This window comes from Cucumis melo, chromosome 11 (genome assembly GCF_025177605.1).
Source record: "Cucumis melo cultivar AY chromosome 11, USDA_Cmelo_AY_1.0, whole genome shotgun sequence".
Lineage (NCBI taxonomy): Eukaryota > Viridiplantae > Streptophyta > Magnoliopsida > Cucurbitales > Cucurbitaceae > Cucumis > Cucumis melo.
In genome coordinates this window covers 19,942,242-19,967,446 of record NC_066867.1, presented here as the reverse complement: position 1 = coordinate 19,967,446, position 25,205 = coordinate 19,942,242, and the positions used below count along the sequence as shown (strand labels likewise).

At 31.6% G+C, this 25,205-nt stretch overlaps 4 protein-coding genes and 1 non-coding gene across 6 annotated transcripts; all 5 read left to right on the top strand.

Moving 5' to 3' along the window:
* Positions 1-694: 694 nt before the first annotated feature.
* On the top strand, positions 695-4,308 carry LOC103490580 (uncharacterized). 2 transcript variants are annotated; one of them, XM_051079447.1, is made up of 10 exons: positions 743-1,109; positions 1,195-1,280; positions 1,395-1,442; positions 1,777-1,865; positions 2,147-2,200; positions 2,823-2,890; positions 2,978-3,027; positions 3,418-3,515; positions 3,644-3,765; positions 4,062-4,308. In XM_051079447.1, the coding sequence occupies exons 1-9, from the start codon at positions 1,051-1,053 to the stop codon at positions 3,746-3,748; spliced, it is 657 nt and encodes a 218-aa protein (XP_050935404.1). In that variant the 5' UTR covers positions 743-1,050; the 3' UTR covers positions 3,749-3,765; positions 4,062-4,308. The 2 variants fall into 2 exon arrangements, with proteins under 2 accessions (XP_008448368.2, XP_050935404.1); XM_008450146.3 differs by lacking the exon at positions 4,062-4,308 and having other exon boundaries at positions 695-1,109; positions 3,644-3,935.
* A 7,451-nt stretch (positions 4,309-11,759) lies between these two features.
* On the top strand, positions 11,760-14,329 carry LOC103490578 (uncharacterized). Its single transcript, XM_008450144.3, has 2 exons — positions 11,760-12,563; positions 13,269-14,329. The coding sequence occupies exons 1-2, from the start codon at positions 12,528-12,530 to the stop codon at positions 14,196-14,198; spliced, it is 966 nt and encodes a 321-aa protein (XP_008448366.2). The 5' UTR covers positions 11,760-12,527; the 3' UTR covers positions 14,199-14,329.
* A 255-nt stretch (positions 14,330-14,584) lies between these two features.
* Positions 14,585-15,534, top strand: LOC103490579 (RING-H2 finger protein ATL66-like). The gene has a single exon (XM_008450145.2). It carries the CDS (start codon positions 14,626-14,628, stop codon positions 15,250-15,252), a length of 627 nt encoding a protein of 208 aa, XP_008448367.1. The 5' UTR covers positions 14,585-14,625; the 3' UTR covers positions 15,253-15,534.
* A 3,146-nt stretch (positions 15,535-18,680) lies between these two features.
* On the top strand, positions 18,681-23,818 carry LOC103490576 (UDP-galactose/UDP-glucose transporter 5B). Its single transcript, XM_008450143.3, has 11 exons — positions 18,681-19,132; positions 19,653-19,766; positions 19,980-20,072; positions 20,155-20,220; positions 20,403-20,501; positions 21,158-21,237; positions 21,696-21,808; positions 22,796-22,884; positions 23,016-23,102; positions 23,198-23,266; positions 23,356-23,818. Exons 1-11 carry the CDS (start codon positions 19,037-19,039, stop codon positions 23,512-23,514), a joined length of 1,065 nt encoding a protein of 354 aa, XP_008448365.1. The 5' UTR covers positions 18,681-19,036; the 3' UTR covers positions 23,515-23,818.
* A 1,103-nt stretch (positions 23,819-24,921) lies between these two features.
* On the top strand, positions 24,922-24,993 carry TRNAH-GUG (transfer RNA histidin (anticodon GUG)). Its single transcript has one exon. It is a non-coding gene; the product is annotated as a tRNA-His (tRNA).
* The last annotated feature ends 212 nt before the right edge of the window (positions 24,994-25,205 follow it).

The window sequence follows — 25,205 nt, the reverse complement described above, 5'->3', positions numbered from 1 at the left end:
ATACCACAATGTTATTATATTTTTTACCAGCAATCAAATACAAATTAAAAAAGACTCAGATTTATATTCGGATTTGAGTATATGTTTGACAAACAACATGAATTTTTGTTTTTTTAACTTTTATTTGTTTCTGTGATTCAAATATTACAAATTCTGAAAACAACATTTTTGCTTTTCGTTGTATTCCAAATTTTAATTTCAAAACTTAAAAGGTAGAAATATATTAAATAAAGATAAAAGAATATTTAAAAAAAAATATAAAAACCAATTCAATTTTTTAAAATAAAATGAAATATGTATTATGTAATGTGTTATATATTAAATTAGGTTAAACTCTAAATTTTGTGACATAATTTAGATAAAGTTAAATTCTAAAAGTTAATTTCATATATAGTCTTTGACGAAGAGTGTAAATCTACACTTATAAAAGTTCAAAGTTTAAATTGATATAAATCGACAAAACTTTTAAAGTTCATGGATATAAATAGATATTTGAACCTCCAACTTTAAATCTATGAAGTGGAGAACTATAATAATTAATGTTTCCAACATTATAACCACAATTAACTACAATATTATTATTCTAATCACTCTTTATTATATAATTTACTATTTTCTACTCCTCTTTTTTCTTTCTTGTTATCATAGTATTTATATCTTCCTTTTCAAACTAAAATACTACAGATATTGTTGTAATACAGATTAAAACAGTCACGGCTTCAAACACGAATTCCTGTAAAAGCATACCGTAATAAGTTGACTTAATAGCTCATGTTAAACGGACGAGCTTTATTGTGGTGGCGCTCCGAACAAATTAGCCTTAATTTACTTTGGCTGGAAGAAACAGAATGGTTGGCAATTTGTTGACATCATATCCCAAGTTGAGTCAAGAGATCCAAAACAAAACCCCCCCTAACTTAATTCCAATCCTACTTCTCTACTCCCAGATGTGATTTTTACCAAAACCTGAGAGAAGGGTATAAACTTTCTTTTTCCATTTCCAATTTGAAGCTCAACAAGTGGGTTACTGTTCAATTTATCAACAACCCAATGTCTCGTCTATCGAACTTGTATCTTCTAACTTACAATTCCCTCCAGGGTTTTGGCTGGTAATGGTATTTTTCAATTTTCCAGTCTTAAGATCTTTCTGCTGTTGTTCTTCTTCAGCAACGGAATTGTGTTTCTTGTTGTCAGGATGGTTTCTCTTTACAGACTTTTGGGAGATTTTGTAGCCACTAAATCTACTAGTGGTGCTTACTCGTCTACGGGAGAACTTGTCTGTAAGTTTTTAGCGCTCTGTTTTGTTCCTAGGAAAGTTTAGGAATCTGATAGAAAATGTCCGTTGAATCGGATAATGGATAAGAAGTTCTTATGCTTTTCCTTTCTCTTCGAAGGTTTCCTGCAAACTTCTGCATTCTTGGAAGTCATTCATGGAGCTGTTGGTAATTTAAAGGAATTTTGGTGATGTTCTTTTTTTTTTTTTTGATACCTCCCGTTAACCTAAAAGGTTAAGCGTATGAGTTAAAAGTCAAATTTAACTTTATATCATCTAACCCTTTACTTTACTTGTTGGCTTAAATACGTGAAAAACACACAAAACTCACAAATGTGAACTAACGTTAATTGGGAGAGGGCAATACTTGACCTCTTGGACTACACTTCTTTGTTGTCATCTTAAATTATCGAATGACTCAAAAGTTGAAGCTTACGAGTGAAAAACAAGTTCTATTTTACATCGTCTAATGATATCCAAGTATGATAACCTTTAAACTCCAGGCCTGGTACCAACTGGAGTGCTGCTTCCTCTAATGCAGTGGGGTGGGAGGGTTCATTTTGTGGTTGCAGTTGTTCGTCAACTTGATGAGGTTCTGTCTTTCTCATTATCTTGCAATTTTCTTTACCAGAAAGACATAGTTTCTTGCTGGATGTTTTCCTCCTAGGGAGCTGGAAGAAATAGTGGAAAATTTGTGTAGTTAATTGTATTGTTAATGAAGAGTACACTTGGGTATATAATATATAAGCATCAGTGCTCCACTAACTACTCAAACAAGCTATTTATCAGTCTATTACGAACTTGATAACATAAACAGCCATAAGGTTCATGACGACTACAAGCACTTCACTACTTTTTCTTTTTGTTTGACAGATTCAACAGTTGCCTTCTGTGTTCATCACTTTCCTTGCTTGGAGCTTATCTGAGGTAAATTCTTTTCTTTTTCCTTCAAAATTGGGTATCTGTGGCTTACGGTTCATTCTTTCTTTAAATTACTTAACAAAGAAAATTGGGTAGTGAACAAGCGGACATTTTTTAAACAAATATCTGAGAAGAAAATTAGAGGTTGATTTTAGGTTTGTCAGATACTAATAGCCAAGCACCGATTTATTCTTTACTTATAGATGGATAGTTCGGTAGGGCTTTGCTAGTGAGCAATATATATAATCATGCTAAGATAATTGTAATCTGCTACAAATATCAGAGATTTTACCTTGCTCTACTGAAAAGTGAAATCTAAGTCTTCTGAATGCAACCTATCTATATCTTAAAGAAAAAAAAAAAAAAAAGGTTAATGGCATTCTTCTTATGGTAAAATGATAGCATTCTTTCTTTTTGTGCTTGTAGTTTGTTGTCTTCTTAACGATTTCCTTTTCTCTCTTTTCTGCTTAGTTTCATTGATTTACCTGGAGTTCCATCTCTCCTTCAAACTGTAATTCCTTATACTGATGTTCTCTACCGCCTTTGGGATAATCTTCATCTTCATGTGTTTCCTTTTTTCCTTAATCAATTGGGTTTCTGGATTTTTACTGTGATGAAATGGATTCAGGTTATCAGATATTTTCACCATGCTTTGAACTGCTTGGGAGTTTGCCCATTTTGGCTTACATATCTTAGGTACTCTTCATCTTCCATGGAAAACAACACGTACCCAAAATGAGAAAAATAATTCTAATATTTAAATTTGTGATTTGTTTCTTCTAGGTACACTGCATTCATAGTCCTCTATCCTATTGGAGTGACAATTGGTGAAAGTGAGTACACAATATCTAACTCATCTTGATTCCTACAATTTGATATATCTCCAAGGAACTGGCGTAGTGCTTAGTTCACTGCTTGGGTTTGCAAGCCATATATTTTGACAAATATCACGAGCCTAGGAAACAAACATATGCTACAAAAACCTTGGTTTCTCCGATTTATCTACACACAACTTAATTACCGGTACATAAACTCAAACTTCTCAACCCTCGAACCACCATGCTTATTGAAACCACGAGTCAAATATCCCCTTCTCTTCACCAATACTCTAAATTTTTCTTGTATTTTACTGTGAGTGATGATGCACAGAACATGAACTATATTCTATTTCATCAAGAAAAAGGATCATTGGCAACTTATTAGAAGTATTTGATTTTGTGCAGTGTGGCTCATTTACCAAGCAATTCCATTCATGATAAAGAAGAACCTCTATGCAGATGTCTTTGATTACCTCCCCTTGAGCTATTACAATTTCATCAGGGTATGTCCAAACCCTCAGTAGATCTTCCTAGGAAGAACTTAGTTATTTTGATTTACCCGAAGTGAGATTACTTTACATGTAATCCTGCCAATATATGCTTATCTCCCCAATATAATATTGTTGTTCAGGTTCTGCTTCTTGTCTACCCATTATTGTTCTTGAAACTGTACCTTTATCTGTTCAAGCAAAGGAGATCAAAATTGGGCAAGCAGCATAAGAAGAAGAGAAACTAAAAGTTTAGGCTAATCTGGTATAATCTACGGTAAACTATACTCATATTCTTGGATGTTTGAACAATTTAGACATATATAATTGTTTGACTTATATTGAAACACTTCACAAGATGGTGAATTGATTCTATAGCATCTAGTGGTAGCCAGTTAGTTTCCTATGGCAAAAAAGTGTTTCTTGACCGCTTAATCCTTGTGTTATGTCTTTATCATTATCATTATCTTCTTTTCTTTTTCTTCTTTTTCTTTTTTTCCTTTCATTCACATAAATATATACCATAAAAGCTCGCAAGAATATTGATTTTTTTTTTTCCAGTGACCAGAATTATGGTGAGGAAAAGCAGAAGAATATAAATTATTTTTAAGTACTGGTGACATTGAATTATGTTTCTATTTGTTTAATTTTCTTTTTCCACGTTTAGTGGACCTTCGCTTCTAGATGTACAAGTAACCCACCACCATCAAAAACATTTCTAATTAACAATTGCATGTGTGTGGTAGCTGACGCAAAAGCTGATGAATTGAAATCTGATTGCTTATTATATAAGATATTGTCTCGACAAGTAGTTGTTTAAATATATTATTACGTCAACAAGTAGTTGCCTGGTGTGTGTGTGTGTGTGTGTGTATTCTTTCTTGTTCAAGGGTGCCTATCAGTTATGTTACATCGAAACATCTTGAACTGAAATGGGATGTCTTAGATATGCATTTGTGTAATCAAATTCATGATCCAATAAGTACACTTAAGTAGGAAATCATGTATGCATACTTGTGTGAAAACTAAGTAGGGTGGAAATGACATCAATTATTGTCTCAAAAAGTTCAGTCATTCCTACATGTAATTGTTGGAGAAAAATTAACAAATAAAAATAAAAAAGAGGGGGATTCCATGGAAACAAAGTTGTATTTTATGTTTTTATATATTTGTTTGGTACCAGTTTTAGAAATTAGATAATAATTTTGTATAAGTATATAAATGTGTTGGATATTATATATTGATAAATCATTAGACTAGTTTGACTTAGTTGCCAATAAGTAAGTTATTATTGATTTATTTATGAATAGAATGTATGTTTAAAAAATTGGTTAAATTGTAAATCTAGTCTCTTTGATTTGAAGAACGTGAGAGTTTAATCTCGATGGTTTGATAAAAATCTTAGGTATAGCTTTTGTTGTTTGAAAACCTTCATAGATACCCTAGAAACGAGACTATGTTTTCTATGACTTTGTCGAATCAAAGGGACATAATTTTAATTATAAATCATAGAGATTGAATTCTCTTCTTAGAAACCGTTAAGGCAAATTTATAATTTAACCTAAAATATTTATATAATTTATAATACATTAACTCTGTACATGTTACATTAAAAATGAATTGAGTTTATAATATGTCTATGTTGTATTTCTAATTCATATACAATAAACATATAAAAATGTTGTTTTCAGAATGAAATTGGTTTTAAAAAACAGAATCCGAATTGGCCGTGAAAAAACATATTTATTTATTCCATTCAATAAATCTAACAACACAAACAAAATTCAAATTCTCTACTAAACTTTTGTTTGGCACGATTGCCTTCTTAATGGTCAAAATGACCTTTGTTTTAACTTTTAAGCAAACTGGTTTGAGAACTACTCTCTTGTAAAATGTTGATTTTAATGTTAAATATATATTGATTATGAAAAGAACTCCACCGGCAAGAACAGAAAAGGTTAAAAAGTAAAAAAAAAAAAAAAAAAACGAGTAAAATAAATTTGACTTTTCGACTCTGATATTTTGACTTTAAAAGACAAAGATTAGCATAATAAAGTTTGTCTCACTTTAAAGTACAAGTTAAATAAATATATATGTGTGTGTGTGTGTACATATTTTTACTAATCTATATACTAAAAGTAGTTTAAATTAAAAGTTAAGCATTGAACTTTGTTTCAACTCTTCCATCTGTCCTCTATTGTGGAATAGCAATAACACCGCATTACGGATTGGACAATAAATTATTTCATCTCACATTTTTGTTAAACTAAGATAAACAAGGATGAAAATCAAATGTAGATCAGTTTTCTTAGGTTAATATTTCTTTTCATTCTTGAGTTATAAAACCCTATTTAAAATTAGTTGTTGATATTTTATATATTTGAATCATGTCCCAAACATATACTTTTTTTAATTGTTTAAAAAAAGTTGTTCTCATTACTAAATCTATCCTGAAAAAAGAACAATCTACCATGACGATGACATGTTTTGCTTGATTGTCAGGATTAAGAAAAAGACATACTAATACATCAGTCAAAACAAAAATGTTCAGAACATTCATGTATATTATATACACAACGAAATGCAAGCCAACTACAAGAAGGCCATGTCATACATACAACAATCAATCATTTTTCTTTATAGAGATAAGACTAATGACATTATTACAACAATAAGCTTGATGGAATAATTGTAGCTTTTAGAGCTTTATTGAAGTATCAAATTGGATATAAACTTGAAATTCAAGGAGGAAAATGAAATCAATGAAGGGGAAAGAACCCTTTCCCCTTTGGCAAATAACTAAGCATTCAAATAATATGATTGCAATAGCCATGATTTTATTCCAAGGGAGAAAAAAAAGAGTGTTTTTTTGACTTTCTGTGTCCACTAATCTATTGATTGCTTTTGCATCTGTCTTTTCGGTTCGGTGGTCTCCTTCATCTAGCTTTTTGTCTCAAAAAATATCCACTCTTTATTACCCCTTTTTCCCTTCCACCTTTTCCTTTTATATTTTCCCGAGACACCCACCAAATCTAATCATTTCGTAAAAGCAGAGAGCAAGTAAGTATTGACTTTTTGGAGTTTAGAATGTGTTAGTGTTAGTTTATGGCACACAGACAGTACACAAACAAAATATGGAGCTCACCCCCCCCACTTTCCCCCTGCCGTCGTGTCTCATACACTACACTAAGCTGCTCCCTACGCATTGGCAACAGACACCCCTTTTCCTACACTAAAAAGTTCGCTGGGAACTTTTATCAAACACTTAGTGGGCATTCCTTTGTCTGTCCAAATTTCATAGCCTTCAATGGGGTAATTCATTCCCTCTGCGGTACACACAATGCAAATGGCAACAATACAGTAAAAAAGATCAATCAAAAAGACCAATTTTGGAGGGAGGGGATTGGGGAAAATTTTGAAGGGGTTTGATTACTTGGGTAGCTGGAATAAAGAATCCTATGACATGAGAAAGAAGTTATTAACACATTGGGTTTTGCTTTTTGTGTATAATCATGGCAATCATAACTACGAACCAACAATTCTAAGTTATAATCACTCAAATAACAACCAAACTCAAAAAAGGTTTTACAATGGGGTTTCGAGAAATTTACGTGTCAAGTTTCCTTATTGAATAGACCACTTTTCCGTCTCGACAAACCCAATTAACCCAAGCTCCGAAATGATGATTACCAGTGAATTTTGTTGTCCAAGTCTTTTGCTTCGAGGCTTTTACTGGAGTATTGTTCGTCGGTTAAATTATGACTACCATTTGTCGCAATCATCTTCTTTCTATTTTTGTGGGCATTCTCTCTTAAAAATTAGGGGCCTTTCCCCTTTGATTATTCTATCAGTAATCATTCAATTTTAATTGATATTTGATAGATATAATTCCCATCCTTTTTGTTTATTTTATTTTAGCCATCATTTTTTTTATTAAAAAAAAAAAAAAAACCTATTCTAATATTTTGGATTTACATATAAAATAATCAAACCATCTTTACTAAAATTAACATTCTAACTAATAATCATCTTTGTTTTTTCTTTCTAGTATAAGACATATACACATCTTTATCTTTTTAGTATAACAACTAAAGATGTGAGGATGACATTTTTAATCTCTATAGAGAAAGGTCGTACACGTACAATATTATAAGACTATAAGGGTTGTTTTACAAAAAAAAAAAACAACTAAATTGAATTAAATTGTAATTTTTTATTTTAGTTAAGAGATTTTTTAAAAAATATAACAAACCGGTAAAATATTTACGTTGTATAAAATAATTCTAAAAATGGAAAAAACATACGCGCCTACAGTGGAAAATATAAAAGATATCCAAGTCAATACGCGATTAATCAGTCATATGCGCGCATGAGTAATCTTCTTCTAAACGATCGAGTTCTACAGTCTCAACAAATGGTATACGAATAAATCGCAAAAGAAAAATTGCAAAAAATGGTGAAGATAAAATAGAAAATTTAAACAGAAGAATAAATCGTTTAAAAAAAACATAAAAGAGGATGTGAAGAAATCTACGAAGAGAAGATAAATAAATCGCAAATAAGAAAAATAAAGTGAAGTGATAAATCGTTTGCAATAGTTAATGATAAATATGGAAATTATAATGTCGATTTTCTAAATTTTTGCTTTTTGTTACAGAGGTAGTGTGTTTTATTATATTTGTAAAAATTAAGGTTTAGTTAATTTTGTATGTATGATATATAGATGAAATTATAAATAGAATGATGTAAAATTAAACTAAAAATAAAAGTTTTATAATTTGGGTAAAAAAAAATGAGCTTTAGTAATACTATAAGTTGAATCCATCCCCTCACAACCATTTCTTACAAATAAATGATAATTATTTCCACAGCTAGATTTTTAAAGATATGTGGTCCATCTTAAATCTTATTTTAAATTGCAAAAAAGAAAATTAGAAAAATCACTCAAATTGATATGAAATTATTATTTATCATTTAAAAACACATCTAGCTAATTAAGTCAAATCAACCAACACTTTCAATCATTAAGAAGAAAATAAAAAATTAGTTTTGTTTAAGGCGTAAACTTTTATGTCTTATAATATTTGTTTATTTATCCTCTCCATTCTACATCTTAAGGTTAAAGAAAAATATTGGGGAAAGTGAATTTGAGATTTGTATGGATTTAATAGAAAGATTAAATTATTTATGGCCCATGAATTAATGAAATGTGTTACATAGATATGGTAGTTGGATGCCAAAATTAATAATTATTTCATTTTATTTTATCTTAACCAGTTTACACACATGAAAGAATCAGCTAAGCAGATGACAAATATTTGGGGTATGAAGAAAAACATTAATTCATAAGTAAACAACCACCATGGATTGAAGTATGTATATCTCTTTATTAAAACAACAATGTTTTAAGAATCTCTTCACACGTTTTCCCTATTTTACAGCGAACTGCCCTCTCTCCCCTCATCTCTCTTCTTCTCCTTCTTCTTCTTTTTAAAACCCAAGTACCAAAGAAAGAATCAACACGCTCCCAACCATTTCTCATTTAGTATGTCAATGATTTCTTATCAAAGGTATTCTATACCAATCTGAGTTATGTTCGAATTTAAATTATTGATCAATTTAATTAAAAACCTCATCAAGCAATTATCATATATCATATCACTTCCCATCACCATGAACCACACATTTTGTCTACTTAGAGGAGAGGAGGGGGGGGGGGGGGACATAATCTAAAATTACACCATGACTACGTAAATATATTTTTGGTTTTAACAAATATAGTGTTGGACCCAAAAAGGGTAATTTAACCTAAAAGAAAAGAAAAGAAAAGAAAAGAAAAGGAACATATAAAAGTAAAGTCAGAAAAGAAACACATGTCTAGAGTAGGGCGGTTATTGAGAGAGAATTAGCATAGGACAAATACACCGATTAATTCATACTTAATATCATCCTTAATTATAATTCAACCAAAAAATTAATAGGGGAGAGTCACGTGCAAGCTAGGAATAGCCACGTGCGTAGCACGATTAATTGGCAATTGCATGTGCCACATCGGACGGTAAAGTAAAGTAAAGAAAAAACAGGTTCTCCGAATCATGCACAACTCCGGTGCCACGTAAGTACGTGAGGGCGACGCCGAATTGGACATTTGTCCACGTGTCATCTTCCCAGTGGCCCCCCCCCTGTCAGACAGACACCTACCAAACTCTCCATGTGAATTTGCACTCCACCCTGGACCTCTTTGCTAATTAATCCCCTCCTAAGTCCTTCCTAACCCCACCCTTGTTGTTATGATTTGGACTTATTTTGAAATTAATATGATTATATTATTAATTCATATATTATTTATACGTAACGTTCAGTTTGTAGACTGTGGAAGTCAAATAATGATTCGGTCATGAGGAGGAGGGGGGAAAAAATTAATAAAATGGAAAAGTCTGGTCTAGTTTAATATTGATTGTCTATGTGAAGAGTCTATGTTAGTGAGTTGTGAGTGTGTATATATATATATATTGTAATAATTTCCACGATATTCCAAGGATTTGTCGACAGGTAAAGTCGTTAGCTGTTAGGAAACTAGGGAGGTAAAAGCGATTTTGGTCTCCTCTTTTTTGGACACTTTGTGTCATGTAACGTAAAATAACAAAGAGTTGCACTTTTTATTTGAAAGGGCAAAAAAAAAACAAATGTAATTGTTTCAAAATAGGGAGTGCTCTCCCTCTCTCTTTATCACTTTCTAAAATATTCCATTGACATAAACACAATTATTAAAGTATTTGCTATAAATAGTGTTGATACCGAAATCCCAAAAGAGAAAACACAAGCAAGCCTAACCTCACATAACAACTGTAAATTTGTTTGGTGAAAAAAGCCTATAGCTTGCAAAAGAAAAATATATATAAATATATATATGTATGTATTGATTTCTTAATGTTTAAGTCGAAGTGAAAAAATGTGAAAGCTAGAAAATTTGAGGGCAAGATTCATGATGTATTTATAGAGAAAGCTGACTAAAGTTTCTCTTGTTCACTTTGAAAATTCAATTATATGAAAATTTGATTGAACCCTGTATAATGACTATTGGGCTCATGGGAGTGACAAACACGCCTTGGGCGAAAATTAGGTTCCTAAACCCTCAAATTTGAAGGTAAGGAGGTGAGATCGACCTCAACCTTCAGATCAAAGGTCAAGGAAGTTGGCGAAGGACTAACTTAGGCCCATCAAGCCAAAAGGCTCCTCAGACTCATTGGACGAGGTTGCAGATTGTCAAACTCCCTCACTTAACTCGATATGATCCTATCTCGGTTTTGATCTAGCCTTAGTTGTCAATATAAAATATAAATACAAATAATAAGATTTACATAGTTTAAAAAAAAAAACTTGAAGGAAGTATAAATTTCAACCCTAAACTTTAGAATGTATATCAATTTAAACATTAAACTAATAATTGTATCAATTTAAACCATATTGTATTAATTTAAACTTCAAACTAGTAATTGTATCAATTTAGCTTGAACTTTTATAAGTGTATCAATCTAAACCTTGAATTTACACAATTGTATAATTTTAAACCCTCGATTATGTTTTATTTGGATATACTTAGGAAGGTTAGGGGTATAAATTGATACATTCATGAAAGTTCATGGCTTAAATTAAATTCAATGATTTAAATTGGTACAACTATTAGGTTGGGTCTAAAATTGAAACAAACTCTAAAATTCAAAGTTTAAATTAACACAATTATTAGTTTAGGATCTAAATTCATATAACCATAAAGTTCACCAACATAAAATATATTTGCTCAAAAACTTAATTGTTGATTCAAATTATTTGCTTTACTGGAATTGAAGTCTTGATACATCCACATTGACATCAATATATTTCAATTATAAACATAAAAAAATTATTTGTTGAACAATTGAACTATACATACACGTAGATTTGGTTGAATAACAGATACTGATTTTATCCATTTTATGTCCAATATATTCCTTTTTTTAGGCAACCTCTAGTAAATCATATTTAAGATTTTTAAAAACCAATTAATCAATTAGATATAAATTTAAATTTTATCTAAAAAAATCCCTAACTTAAAATGTTGTATTTAGTAGACCAATATAGGACATAATTTTAAATTAACACTTTATTAAACACTTATTAAACATTTTATAAAGTTAAAATAACTATAGAATAGAAAACTGACAATAACCTATTAGACTATTTCAAAAGTTTAGATATTGAATATTTCACACACCATCTTTAAAATTTAAAGACTAAACAATCAGTAATTGAATTTAAAATTTAACCCAACAAGAAACCCTTTTTCAAAGTGAATTAAAAGTTGTAATATTCCAATTTTCTACTGATTACTTGGATCCATATTGTTAGACACCACAGAAATGGATGAAATATGGGCTTCCATGGGCCCATTTCTCCAACAAGTAAAACCCCTTTGTACAAATTAAAATGTTGCAGGAGAGAGAGAAGGAGAGCCGCCGGGGGAAATTAAAATTTAAAAGGAGATAATTTGGGATTTTAAATCTTTATTTAGAGTCTAAGCTTAGAAAAGGTAGGCATTTTGTATTTGTACTGTAGCGATAAGAATTTAAATAAGGGAAATCTAACCGGTCTTTACTGCTTGACCTTCATGTGAGAGAAAGAGAGTCCTCTGTTTCCATTTTTGAGCAAAGAGAAAGAAGTGGTTTATAATGGAATTCAATACGCCCTTCCTCTCGGGCGTAGAATTTGGAAATTCATTTCTTTCTATACTTGACCCTCCCCCCACTTTTTTTTTTTTTTTTTTTTTTTTTCATTTTTCTACTAATTTCTTTCTTGATGTCGACTGCCTTTCTCTGGAACTTTGTGAGAGAGAAAAAAAAAAACCCATTTCTCTCTCTCTCTAGCTTATACCTGTCCTATCATTCACATCAATTTATAAATGTCTCAGGGTTCAACTTTCTTTCTTAAACTCCCCTCTATACTTTTCTCCCTTCCTCCCTTCATATTAGGCAAGCAGTAGAAACAACTATGGAGGATTTGGGCAGTTTATGGAGATTTCAGGAGGTGGGTCTCTCTTATTCTCTCCCTTTTCATGTCCCCAGAGTTAGTTCAGTTCATTTCTTCTTCTGGGTCTTCTCAATTTTGGGTGTTTCAACTAGAAGGGGCTTTTCCTTACAATGATTGTTTGTTTGATCTTCCCATGATCTCCCTCATTCTCTGTTTTCTTTAAGAATTCAAATTTTTTAATGGAAAATGATCGATTAAGTTCACTGAAGTTTGGTGTTGTAATGATATCTTATATCATAATGCATATACCAAGCTAGATCTTTTGGTTTTCTTTATTCTTTGGTGGGAGGAAATGAACTACAAATGTTCTATTTGTCTTGTTCCTAAGTAGCAGAAGGCAAGGGATTGGGAGTAACAGTGTTTGTGCTGTTCACGACCTGTGTGCTGACTTTTTTGATCTGAGCATGTTTGGTTGCAAATGGAAAAGAATATGTCGTCGGTTTTGATGAGAATTATTCTATATGTTATTCCAAAGACATTGATTAATAGTACCTAATTTGCAGCACTATTTGACAATGGACTTCGGATTTCCAAGTGTCTTCTTGGCATTCTATAACCTCATCCTGATTCTCCAATAGTTTATCATTATCTTCCCACTTTTTCTCTCTCTTGAAGAAAGTAAACGCAGAAGAGGATTTTCTATATCTTTAAAGCAAATCTTCTGTTCTGCTTATGCTAACAAAACTAATTTTCAATTGGCAGAACGTGGAGGATTTGAAGCAGAAACTCCTACAGAAGACTTTTGAACTTGAGTCACTAAAAATGGAAGCAAGCGAAGAAAGTATTAAGAACAAAGAGAAAGTGAAGAGCTTACTTCTTCTACTGCAGGCAGCATACGAAGAAAGAGATGAAGCAAGAGATCAACTGCAAAAACTGATGAACAAGATAATGCCAACTACTGCAACTGAATTACCAGCTCTGCTTCATTTCCAACCTGAAAGCCCTCTCAACATACCTACAAAAGCAAATTCAAGCATCACAGAATCAAATAGTCTCTATGAAACTTATAATCATCATTCATATGGTTCTTCACCAGCAGATTCGTTCTTCGATGGAGTTTCATCACCCGATTTCTCCACTGCAAACATGGCCGATTCAAGCAAAATAAGTTTTGTAAATCAGCCCTTTGTCTCAGAGTATAATAATGCCCCTCAACCTCCTCTGGCAACAGGACTTGACACTCCAAAAACAGAAAAGACCGATCCATTCTCTGCAGTGATCGATAATCTTGCTAAGGGAAGAGCATTACCTCAGAAAGGGAAGCTCCTGCAAGCTGTTACAGAGGCCGGTCCTTTACTTCAGACACTTCTCGTTGCTGGGCCTCTTCCACAATGGCGTAATCCTCCGCCATTGCAAACTTTCAAGATTCCCCCTCTTCTAGTGAACGGCTGCAACACTAAAAATATCAATCAAAATCCTTCTTCAAAAGCCAGCAGCTCTTCTCCAAAGCCTCTCCATTCTCTTTTACACGCTGAAATGTCGTCCCGTGGGTCTTCTCAAATTTGTTCAGCTTCCTCTACGTTGAGTTTCACAAATGGTCCTTCTGGTTCTTGCATCAACAGCGCCTTGATGATGGCTCCAAATGTTAACCACACTCAGATTCTAGCAGCCAAGAGACAGAAAATTCAGTGACCACCATTGTACAAATTCAAGATTGATCTGGAGTTGGCAGTGTAAAAAATGACTTGATAGTAGTTTTATTGACGAGATTTGAAGTTTTAATTACATCAAAAATTAACTTCATCGGCCATCATTCTAATCAATCTCAACTTCAATTTTCTTTTTCCTCACAGCAGAAAAAAATGACAACAAACAGTGACAACAAACTTTTAACTTCTTGCATTATTATCTAAATACAATAACTAGTATTCGATATCTTTATTCGTTTCTACTTGGGTATCATCTAAATTCAATTTTAATCGGCTTTTTGACGGAGAAATTCAGGTGCGAGATTCCCTATTCATCTTATTTATAGACAAAAAACAATAACCATCGAAACCCTTCACCAACTTTTATTTCTTCAAATGCTCTCGTCTCATCCACGAATCTATTATCTTACATGCCATCGAGTCCGCCGCCGCCATCTCCGGTGCCTGATTACTCTAGCTGGAGTCCATGGTCAATCTCGACCATCGTCATCGTATGCGTCATCTTCCTACTGTTGAGCAACTATAGACTTTTGAAACAATTGTGCCGTGTCCTTCATGAACTGTTTTCCGGTCGACCTGCGGTTCAATTTGAGGAAAACCCTAACAATCCTTCACTACAAATCCATGCCCATGGACTGGAGACCTCGATGATTCGTTTGCTACCAATATCACAGTTCAAAAAGAAAGAAGAATCTGAATCAACGACAAGTTTCAATACGGAATGCGCTGTTTGTTTGGGTGAATTCGAAGAAGGGGAATTGATTAAAAACTTACCAAATTGTAATCATTCGTTTCATAGTTCTTGTATCGATGCCTGGTTCCGTGATCATTCGAGTTGCCCTCTCTGCAGATTGCAAGTCTGGAGTTTCTCTACTCCTGATTCTTCTTCAGCAATGCTGGAAACGCTTGGAAGAGAAAATATTCTACGAGAAAGAGTAGCGCATTATCAAACACTTCGTGCTCAAATTCTGCAGCACCCTGAATTCAGAAGAGATGAATCGATTCAAGGATCAGATCAACGAGACCCAAACCGATGAACAAATCAATAGAGGCCGGGAAGACAGAAATTTGTGATGAAGCCGAGATATGGGCGATTTTTCTTTCAAGTATTTATTCATCTACCAATGCATCGGTGATCAGTAAAAATTTATGAATTTTCATATTTTTTCTTCGAACTTGAAATGATTGATTATATTCGATAGATAGTTTTAATTGAGTTATAATTTATGTAATCATACTTAAACTTTGTGAAATTTGGGAATTAAATTTGTAATTATTGCAAAACAACACAAACTAATCTAAATCTTTACATTAATGTTTTTCTTTTTTGTTGGTATTGAGATTAAAGCTCAGTATCAATTTGTAAACTATAGTCTTTTATTGGTTAAAATCATAAATTTTGTAATAGTTTAAATAAATTTGGTTCCTATAAATTCAACATCTAACAAAATAAAGGTTGAATGCCAAAATTCATAAAGTGAAGGTTTCTTTATTGTATGATTGTAGTTTATAATAAAAGATTCAACCATCTAATTCTAAGTTTTTTCAATTAAATTTATTTTAGTTTATTTTTTGGTATAAATGGGTGAGATTTGAACATGGACCCGCTTTTAACTCCGAGTGACCCAACAAAGTTGGTCAATCAATGTCGATTTCAAAAAGTCTCATTCGGTAATTTTTTAAAAATATTCATTGATGGTTGAAGTTGATGAACATTCATTAAAATTGACCATAGTCAGTTGGCAGTTTAGTCAAAAAACCGACTTCGATAGACTGATAATAACCTCTAATACATACATCGATTAAGTTCTTGTTGCGTTGAATATTTTTAGTGTTTGATAATAGTCTTTTCCTACTCGATGTATTTGTCTTTGCTCGATGAAAATTATTATAAATAACAAAATTGTTAAAAATAATTACAAAATATATCAAAATTTTAAATTATACATATGATATACATATAGGCTTCTATCGATGCATAGATAGACACTCCTGAAAGTCTATCCATTTTTATCATTCATAGAATATAATTTTTTATTATGTTTTCCAAACTTTCATGGGAACTATTTATAAGTTCGTATGATTTTTATTCGTCTACTCTAAAAAATATACGCTTAAATACATAAATTGTTAAAAGTATTTTGTATGCGTGAGATAAGAACTATTGTCGATAAAAAAATTTGTTCATCATCAGCAACAACAGAAGTTTAACTTAACTGACACCTAAATTTACGATAAACGATCAATTTAATCTAAAATTTTAAACGATTTTAAATTAAAATGTGATTTGAACACTAATTTGTAATTGATTATTGGAGTTGAATATTACTCGTAATAAATAAATATTTTTAATATAACATAACAAATTAAAATATCTATAGAATCATGTTTATATTTATTATTAATAAATTCTGAAACTTTGACACATCTTGAAAAGATTTTCTGACACTTTTGTCTATCTACATTAATTTTTCCATATCCAATCTCCATTAAATATAAAACATATTATTATAAAATAAAAATCAACTGGAAACATATATTATTTACACACACACATATATAGTCAACTCTGTTAAATGGTTAACAAGAACAATTTTCAAACTTGAAAGGCTACAAATAGGGTAAACTATAAATAATGTCTATTTAAAAGTTTTCAAAATGCCCTTTAAGTTTTCCTTAAATTTTCGAAAATAGTTAAAAATATCTTTACTGTTATTTTGAATAAAAACTATTATGATTTATGTAGTATAAAATAAAAACAGAACGACAATAATCCAGCAATATACAAATTATACAATTCACAAAGCAATAAAGAAGCAAAGTAAACAATTACATTTTCATAACCCAACTATACTGTCAACCCAAACTACACCAAGAATACGAGAGACACGAATACCTCTGAAACTGATACCTAAAGCCGTCAAAACTGACAAAAAAGAGACCAAAACCCATCGGAATTTGTCTTCAAATGTATCCAAACGTTGTCGAAGCTCGAAAAAACCGTGACCCGATCCCGTCGGAAACACACCACTGCAAATGCTTGAAAGCTCATGCTATCACGGCCTAAAAAAATGCCTTTCTCTTCTCGTCGGAAACCGCGTCGAACGCCAAATGCTACCGCAACTCTCTCTTTTTGATGTATTTGCAAAAATGTCATGAAGCAAATTACCATTATGCTCTCAACTTAAAAATCCAAATTTAAACCACCTAAATAATTAGTCAATTTTTCACGGAAACGGTTAAAGTTTTGTTTAAAAAATACTGTTGAACTATTGAAGAGTTTCACCATTTGATTTTTAAAAAATTCAAAAAAAATACTTCAATTTATCCAATTTTTATATCAAATTTCTTAGCATCCAAAATAAAAAAAATCAAAATTTTAAGTTAAAACTATAGTGTTAGATATGTTGATATTTCTATCAATATTTTTACATTTTCATGGATTCGATATTGATAGAAGTGGATAATTAATATTTATATTACATCATAGAAAAATCTATAAATCACATAAAATAACACGTCAAAATAATATTAATATAAATAATAGACATGTTTACTCTTTTTTTTTTAAATAATAAAATACTTATTTATTAATTTAGATTTATCTTTTGATTTTTTTGTTCTTATAATTTTCCAGAAATATCAATTGAAATCGATTTTTTTTTGTAAATTTAACACTTTGACATATTCATCAATATCAATATTGTAAACTTTTATTAAAGAATAAAATTCAACAAAATCTTAGAAAGTTTCGGAAAAAACATATTAAAAACAATAACTAATCAAATTAAAATAATCACTATGTATTAATAGTCAAATATATTTTTTTATTTGACAATTAATTGTATATTAATTATAACAAAAACTACTGAGGTTGAGTATGTGTTCGTGATGTATTATTGTGTGCTGATAGTCAAATAAATTTAAGATTATGATTTTAAATAAAAAATTTTACTTTTATTTTGATTGATGAAAAAATTAATATAAAATTTTCCTTGAAAATCAAGAGTATCTATGAAACGTCTCTAATAGTTAAAAGGATATTTTTAAAATAAAATTCTAACAATTTCAATTTAAAACCAAGATAAAGTATTTTCAAAAGTTGAAGAGTGTTATTGAAAATTTTGAAAGTTTTATGAACATTTTTTACACAAAATGAGAGATCCTAAAACATGATTAGGAGTTTCCAACCACAAAATTTACTGATTATATATATTTATATATATATATATATATTAAATTTATTTATTTATTTATTTATTTATTTTGTTCATTATCTAAAGCCTATTTATTTGTCTAAAAATTGTACTTTTTAATAAGTTAATAAATAGATATTTTGATACAACATTTAAAAAGTTATGCTAATTATGTGACATAATAAAATAAAATGAAAAGTCAAAAGTTTCCAAAGAAATAAGAAGCAAAAGAAAAAAATATCTAAAAAAACATAGAAATATTTTCTTGAAAGAAATGAAAAGAAGAAGAAAATGGGAAATAAAAAAAAAAAATATCGAAGAAGAAGCAAAAAGAAAAAGGGAAAGAGAGAAAGACGCCGGAGAAGCGATTCGGTGGCAAAACAGTAAAGACTCCCTTTTTAGGCCTTTTTCTCGAATCACTTTGATCCGAAATCGTCGTTGCGTTGCATTAATCACTCATCTTCAAAATCGTCTCCACTTTTCTTACACTGCATCTATGAGTTCTTCGTCTCTTTTGCCTTTCTCCTCCTCCTCCTCCTCTTGATTTTTCACAAATGGAATCCATCTTCTTCGTTAATCGGAAAGTAAAGCGTAGGACGTAATCGATAGAGTCTGTTTTTGGGTTATGGCCGAACCTACTGATAAAGATAATAAACTATGGAAAGGGTTATTTGCTGTTGCTGGAATCATGACCACCCTCGTCACCTACGGAGTCTTACAGGTTACTTTCCCAACATTTTTGCCTCTTTTACTTCTTTTGATTTTTCAGTCTTGTATAATATTCTCTTTTTAATGTTTTTTTCTGGGAATTTCCCAAGTTTGGTATTTGATTGAATCAATAGCTTTGGGTGTTTTAAGAATGTACACGTTTTCCGATGCCCAAATAAGCTCGACCTTTTGATGGGTTGGCTTCGTTGGTTGTTAAGTACTTGTTTTAGCAGTTGTATAAGGATTAAGGAGGGGAATTTGGAAGAAATGAAGAAGAGTGTGGGTGTGTATGGAAACATTTTAGGAATGACTATAATGGTAATGTCCATCGTTAATGCCTGATCTCCCCATGCGATCTTGGATTGATCTGGTGTTGTTTGTACTTGGTCTAGACTAGTGAACTATTGATATATCATTTGCTCAATTTTATGCTTGATTGATGGTCTAAAAGTAAACTGCTGTCTAGGACTTCTTCAAAGTTATTTGTCACTCGTCATAAGTTATTGAGCTCACTTTGATTGTTTTATTTACAGGAAAAGATCATGAGAGTTCCATATGGGGTGAACAAAGATTATTTTAAGCATTCATTGTTTCTTGTTTTTTGTAACCGCATCACCACTTCTGCAGTTTCTGCAGGTGTTTTACTGGTAAGGGCTTGTTCTTTGATGATTTCCGAAATTTATTTTCGTGTGTATTCCTCAAGGGTTTTCAAGTGAAATATGTTTGGACAATTGCTACTAGTATTTGCTTTATACTCATCTTACCTGGCTTTATGTGAACTTAACCACTCTAATTTTACACTTATGAACTAATTTCTTTTCTAGATTTTCCGTTGATTCTCTTGATATATGTATATATAGGCAAGTAAAAAGACAGTGGACCCTGTAGCCCCAGTTTACAAATACTGCCTTGTTTCAATAACAAATATATTGACCACCACATGTCAGTATGAGGTACGCTGACTTGTTATCTTTGATTGTGGCACACGACATATTCCTGTATATTCATGATTGACTGTCTCATGCTTTTCTATAGGCTCTCAAGTATGTCAGTTTTCCTGTTCAAACTCTGGCAAAGTGTGCTAAAATGATACCTGTCATGGTGAGAGTTTCTAGTATGTTTATTGATGTAGTTTTTCTTTGTGAAATTTATTACTTTACCTTGATCTACATTCTGATTTCTTCCCATTTAAGTATTTGAGTTACCTTCAATTTGTAGTGGAGAGAGGTGGGCATTAGTTTCTTGAGTGACTAATTGTTTTATTGTTATCCATCGTTTTACAGGTGTGGGGTACCATTATTATGCAAAAGAAATATAAGGGTCATGACTATTTGCTGGCTCTTATTGTGACTCTGGGTTGTTCGATATTTGTTCTCTATCCGGTAATGCTTTGATTGTAGTCACCATCTGTTCTTGTTTTCTTAATCATATTTATGAGATGGGGACATAGTAGCATCCTACTTCATTTGTTTGGTACCTCATCTAATGCATAATGTCATGCAATTTATTTTTCACTGCTAAACTTACCTGTAAAAATGGATGTTTAAAGTCAGCTAACACAGGCCACAGATTATTCTCTTTTGTTAACATCAACCTTTTGAAGAATCAAAACCAATTGGAAGTAGAAATGTTTGAATTCCTCTGAATTTCTTGAATACTGAGCTGTCAAGTGGTGATTAGTTTTCAGAAATAAATAGTTCTCCTTATGTGGTCTTGAGGGGATCTTAGGTGGTCTACATTAGTAATTAGAATGTTATGTGGTGGGTGCCAGGCCGTGGTGCATCACCTCTCGTCAATTCAATTGCTTCATGATGTGTGCTCTGTGCTTTTGGGTACTATTCATGGATTAAATGATACATTTGCTAGTGTTTATTTTTTTCCCTATATGGCAACATGTACTGAAGATATTGATATGGTATATCAGATACCATGTAATATATTTTCTAAAATTTTGTTTTCATATATTTGTTGTTAATATTGTGTCTCTAAATCCTGTTATAGATGATTTATGATTTATTAAATTTCCCCCCAATTGCAGGCATCGGCTGAGATTAGTCCGTACGATAGAGGAAGGGAAAGCACTGTTTGGGGTGTCTCGCTTATGATTGGTTATCTTGGGTAATAATTTATAACTCATTAAATTGTTGTTGAATGATGATAGATTCCTTATCCTTCTATTTTGAATTTTTAGTTTAGCTATCATGGGAAATGGTAGAAAACTACAAGGGAAGAAAGACAGCAAAATAACAAGAGAGAACATCTCCTGTCTTCCCCTCCTGGGAGTGGGAGGAGAACAAGGAAAAAGCAATATGTGGAAGATATCAATGAGAGAAAATAATTTGAGAACCATACCTTTAACATATATAGTTATAATATTTCTTCTTGAATTTATTGGGGATGGTGCGCTGAAGCTGGATTTTAGGAGGAAGTAAAATTTAGTCATAATCTTTTATCTTTTATTGTGCCATGACCCTGACACTTTATCTTTTATCGTTATCTTATGTTAAATTTTAAATCTCTCAATGTATAAATGGTATGTAAGCATACAAATTTCTAATACTCGATGCATTTAACAGGTTTGATGGCTTTACAAGTACATTTCAAGATAAACTTTTCAAAGGCTATAATATGGACATACACAATCAAATTTTCTATACAACTTTGTGTTCTTGCATTCTTAGTCTGACAGGTCAGCTCCCTGTTCTATTTTTTTATCTGGTAAACTCATTTTGACCTTTGATGATTAATTTCGTGGAGGATACTTTGGATTTCATTCTTCATATTTTTTTGACCGCGATTGAATGTTTAGAATCTTCAAGGCCACCTAGTGGTCAAGAGGCCAAAAAAAAGAAGGTAAAGATTTTGGGTTGATGCAATCCCGGGGTGTTCACCTACCTAGGAATTAGGATGTTATATGTGGATATTATAGTCCTATATGTTTCATGACAACTAGATCTACGTGTAGTTGCAAGGTCATCCTGTGCTTTTGTGAGATTAGTTAAGGATTGTGTAGCCCTACTCATGATATCAGTTCATAAGAGAGGGAGAGGGAGAAAAGTTCAATGATTACAATGAGTATTCATATAAGATTGAAAATCTGGACTTGTTTCCTAAAATTGAACCCTCACCTCCAGATTGCGTGATAATAACTCGCAAGGGTTGAATGCTAAGAAATGAGAGGCCGGGGGTTAGGGTAGTTGATGTTAGCCATTCATTGGAGAAAATCATTCTGAAATGAAAATCATCTGCTGTGAAGGAATTTTGTCTCTTCTTCTTCTTCTTCTTCTTCTTCTTCTTCTTTTTTAGTACAATATGGGACGACAGATTCAAACTATAGACATCTTGGTTGTTAACACATATTTTATGCTAATTGAACTAAGCTCACTTTGGGAAGGAGATTTAGCTTCATTTATCAAATCAAAATTTTCTAATCTGCATAGCAGTTTAAATACTATAAAGTGAAAAACCGACCTTTCACCTGCTATTTGAGATTTGGATCTCAATTCATTCTGAAAATATAATTCTCTGCTGTGAAGGAGATTTGGCTTAATTGATCAATTTTTCTTTCTAATATGCATAGCACTTCATAGTATTTACGCTGGAAAAATTTTCAATTATTTCACCTTGCTCTCTACTGAATTGATGTTCACTTCAGACCTTTTGCTTTGTTATTTAGGTCTTATATTACAAGGTCATCTACTCCCTGCAATTGATTTTGTTTATCTTCATAAGGATTGTTTCTTCGACATTGCATTTCTCTCCACAGTGAGTAACCCTTATACTGCCGTTCAATTTTAAGTTGTTCTTCTTCACAGTCTTATTTGTTTCGTTTGATTGTTAAGAATCTTAGCTTTGAATAAACGGATAGTGAGCCGTACTAATGTTGACTTCCACAGGTAGCAACTGCTAGTCAATTTTTTATTTCTTACACAATTCGAACTTTTGGAGCTCTGACTTTTGCCACCATAATGACAACAAGACAGGTTAACTCTTAAATCTCATCAACTTCTATACTCATCGATTGAATTTCTTGGTCGTGATTCTTTTTATGCTGAACCATACTCTTTTTTGGTTGAAGTTGGTCAGCATCATGTTATCTTGCGTATGGTTTTCTCATCCTCTTAGTTGGGAACAATGGATTGGAGCTGTAAGTCATGATTTCAATCCTTTGCTAACGCATTATCGAACATTTTCATATCCCTCAATCATAACTCTCTTTTTCTTAATCATGTTCAGGTTTTGGTCTTTGGTTCGATTTATGCTAGAAGCTTCCTGCGAAATGCAACTCAGAAACTTCCAACTTCTGAAACGCCGGAGGACCGTTCTTCAAGCCCTATAAACCGATCATCAAGCCCGGTGAACCGATCTTCGAGCCCGATGAAGGAGAGTCCATGATTGACCATGTTATATTTCAAAAAGCCAAAGACAAGGGTTGTGGAAAATTGGTAAGGAAGTAGAATTTAGAATAGGTTTGTAGGTTTTCACTCTTGAAATGTTGGTGATAGAGATAATATTTTACAGAGGCCAATTTTCTTCTGCTTCTTGATTTTGTTCTTAATACGATCTTCTCTTATTGCGATTTCAAGCTCATTAGGTGGAAGTAGATAAAGTTCTATGACACTGAAAGTCTTAAAAAGAGGGGAAGACAATTGGCCCCTCTTAGATTGAACATTTTGAAAAATGATCTTAACATTCTCAATCTGTTCTTCCAATATTTACAACTTTCAAGTTATACATGAATAATTTTACAAATATAAAATTTTATCTCGTCCAATATCTCCGTGTTGTTCGATAAGTTGGAACAGAAGTTTTGGATCACTCTCGATAACCATTTTAGTTTTCAAATAACCATTTTGTTCCTTTTATTTCATTAAGCAAGAATTATGGATTCCCATTCTGGGTGCGTACACTTGGGGTCTTAGGGCATCCGTATAATTTTGAAGCAAACTATTATGTAAAGGATTCAAGGCTTTAAATATTTGACAACCAAAAAATTGGCAACCATCACTGTTTGAGCATTAAATGTTGACTTTGACTTCATAAATTTGGAAATTCGGATTCATCCTTACATTAGTGAATGTTTATGTATGTAATTTAAGAATTTGTGTTGTCAATTAGATAGAAAGGTTGCGATCTTTCTCAATTAGTACAAAATTATTAAAAAAAAAAAAAAAAGAAAAATGCACTTTTGAAATTTGAGAATAAAAAGAGATCTCGAGTGAATTTTCTGCTTTCTTTGTATTCTTGTATTGTTAGATTGTTGAGACCTTGGAATCTTGAAATTAGGAACACATTTTCTCTTTCCTTTTTTTTTTTTTTTTTTTAATCTTTTATCAATCCTCTAAGCCACATATGTTTAACATTTTTAGTATTGCTTAACAATTAATTATGGAAGGTCAAGTAGTTTCTATGAGAATACACCTTATATAAAAGTTCTCAAAATATAAATGAGATTGTTAACTTTTACCAATATGGATGTCAACCAACATATAAAGATCTTAATTTACGTAAATATAGATGCATATGTATATTTCTGAAAAAAAAACCAAATTATTAAATTAATGTTTTATGATTTTGAAAGAAATGAAAAAGTGTATTTAAATTAGTGATATTGTTTTCGGTTATTTATTTTAACAATAAATTGGAAATACCGCATCTTCATATCGATATCTAACGAAAAAAAATGAAAATAATTCACTGTGAAGAGGATAGGGCTGGGAATATTGGAACGAAATTGAAACATTTTTTAAGCTTATTTATAATATATAAATAAGTCTAGTAGTGTTGAAGCTCAACAACAAAGTGGCTGTAGTTTAGTGGTGAGAATTCCACGTTGTGGCCGTGGAGACCTGGGCTCGAATCCCAGCAGCCACATACGTGTTACTGTTTTTTCCTTCTCTTTTGTCATTTTGGAGTTTTCATTCGCAACGAAGATGTAATCACAAGAGGGAAAATAGCATATATATATATATATATATATTAGGTCATATGTTAAAAGAATTAAATGATAGTTTACAACCTTATTTAAAACAAAAATGTAATATTTAGATATTTATTAAACATGAAAATGAAAGTTACTGGTAAAA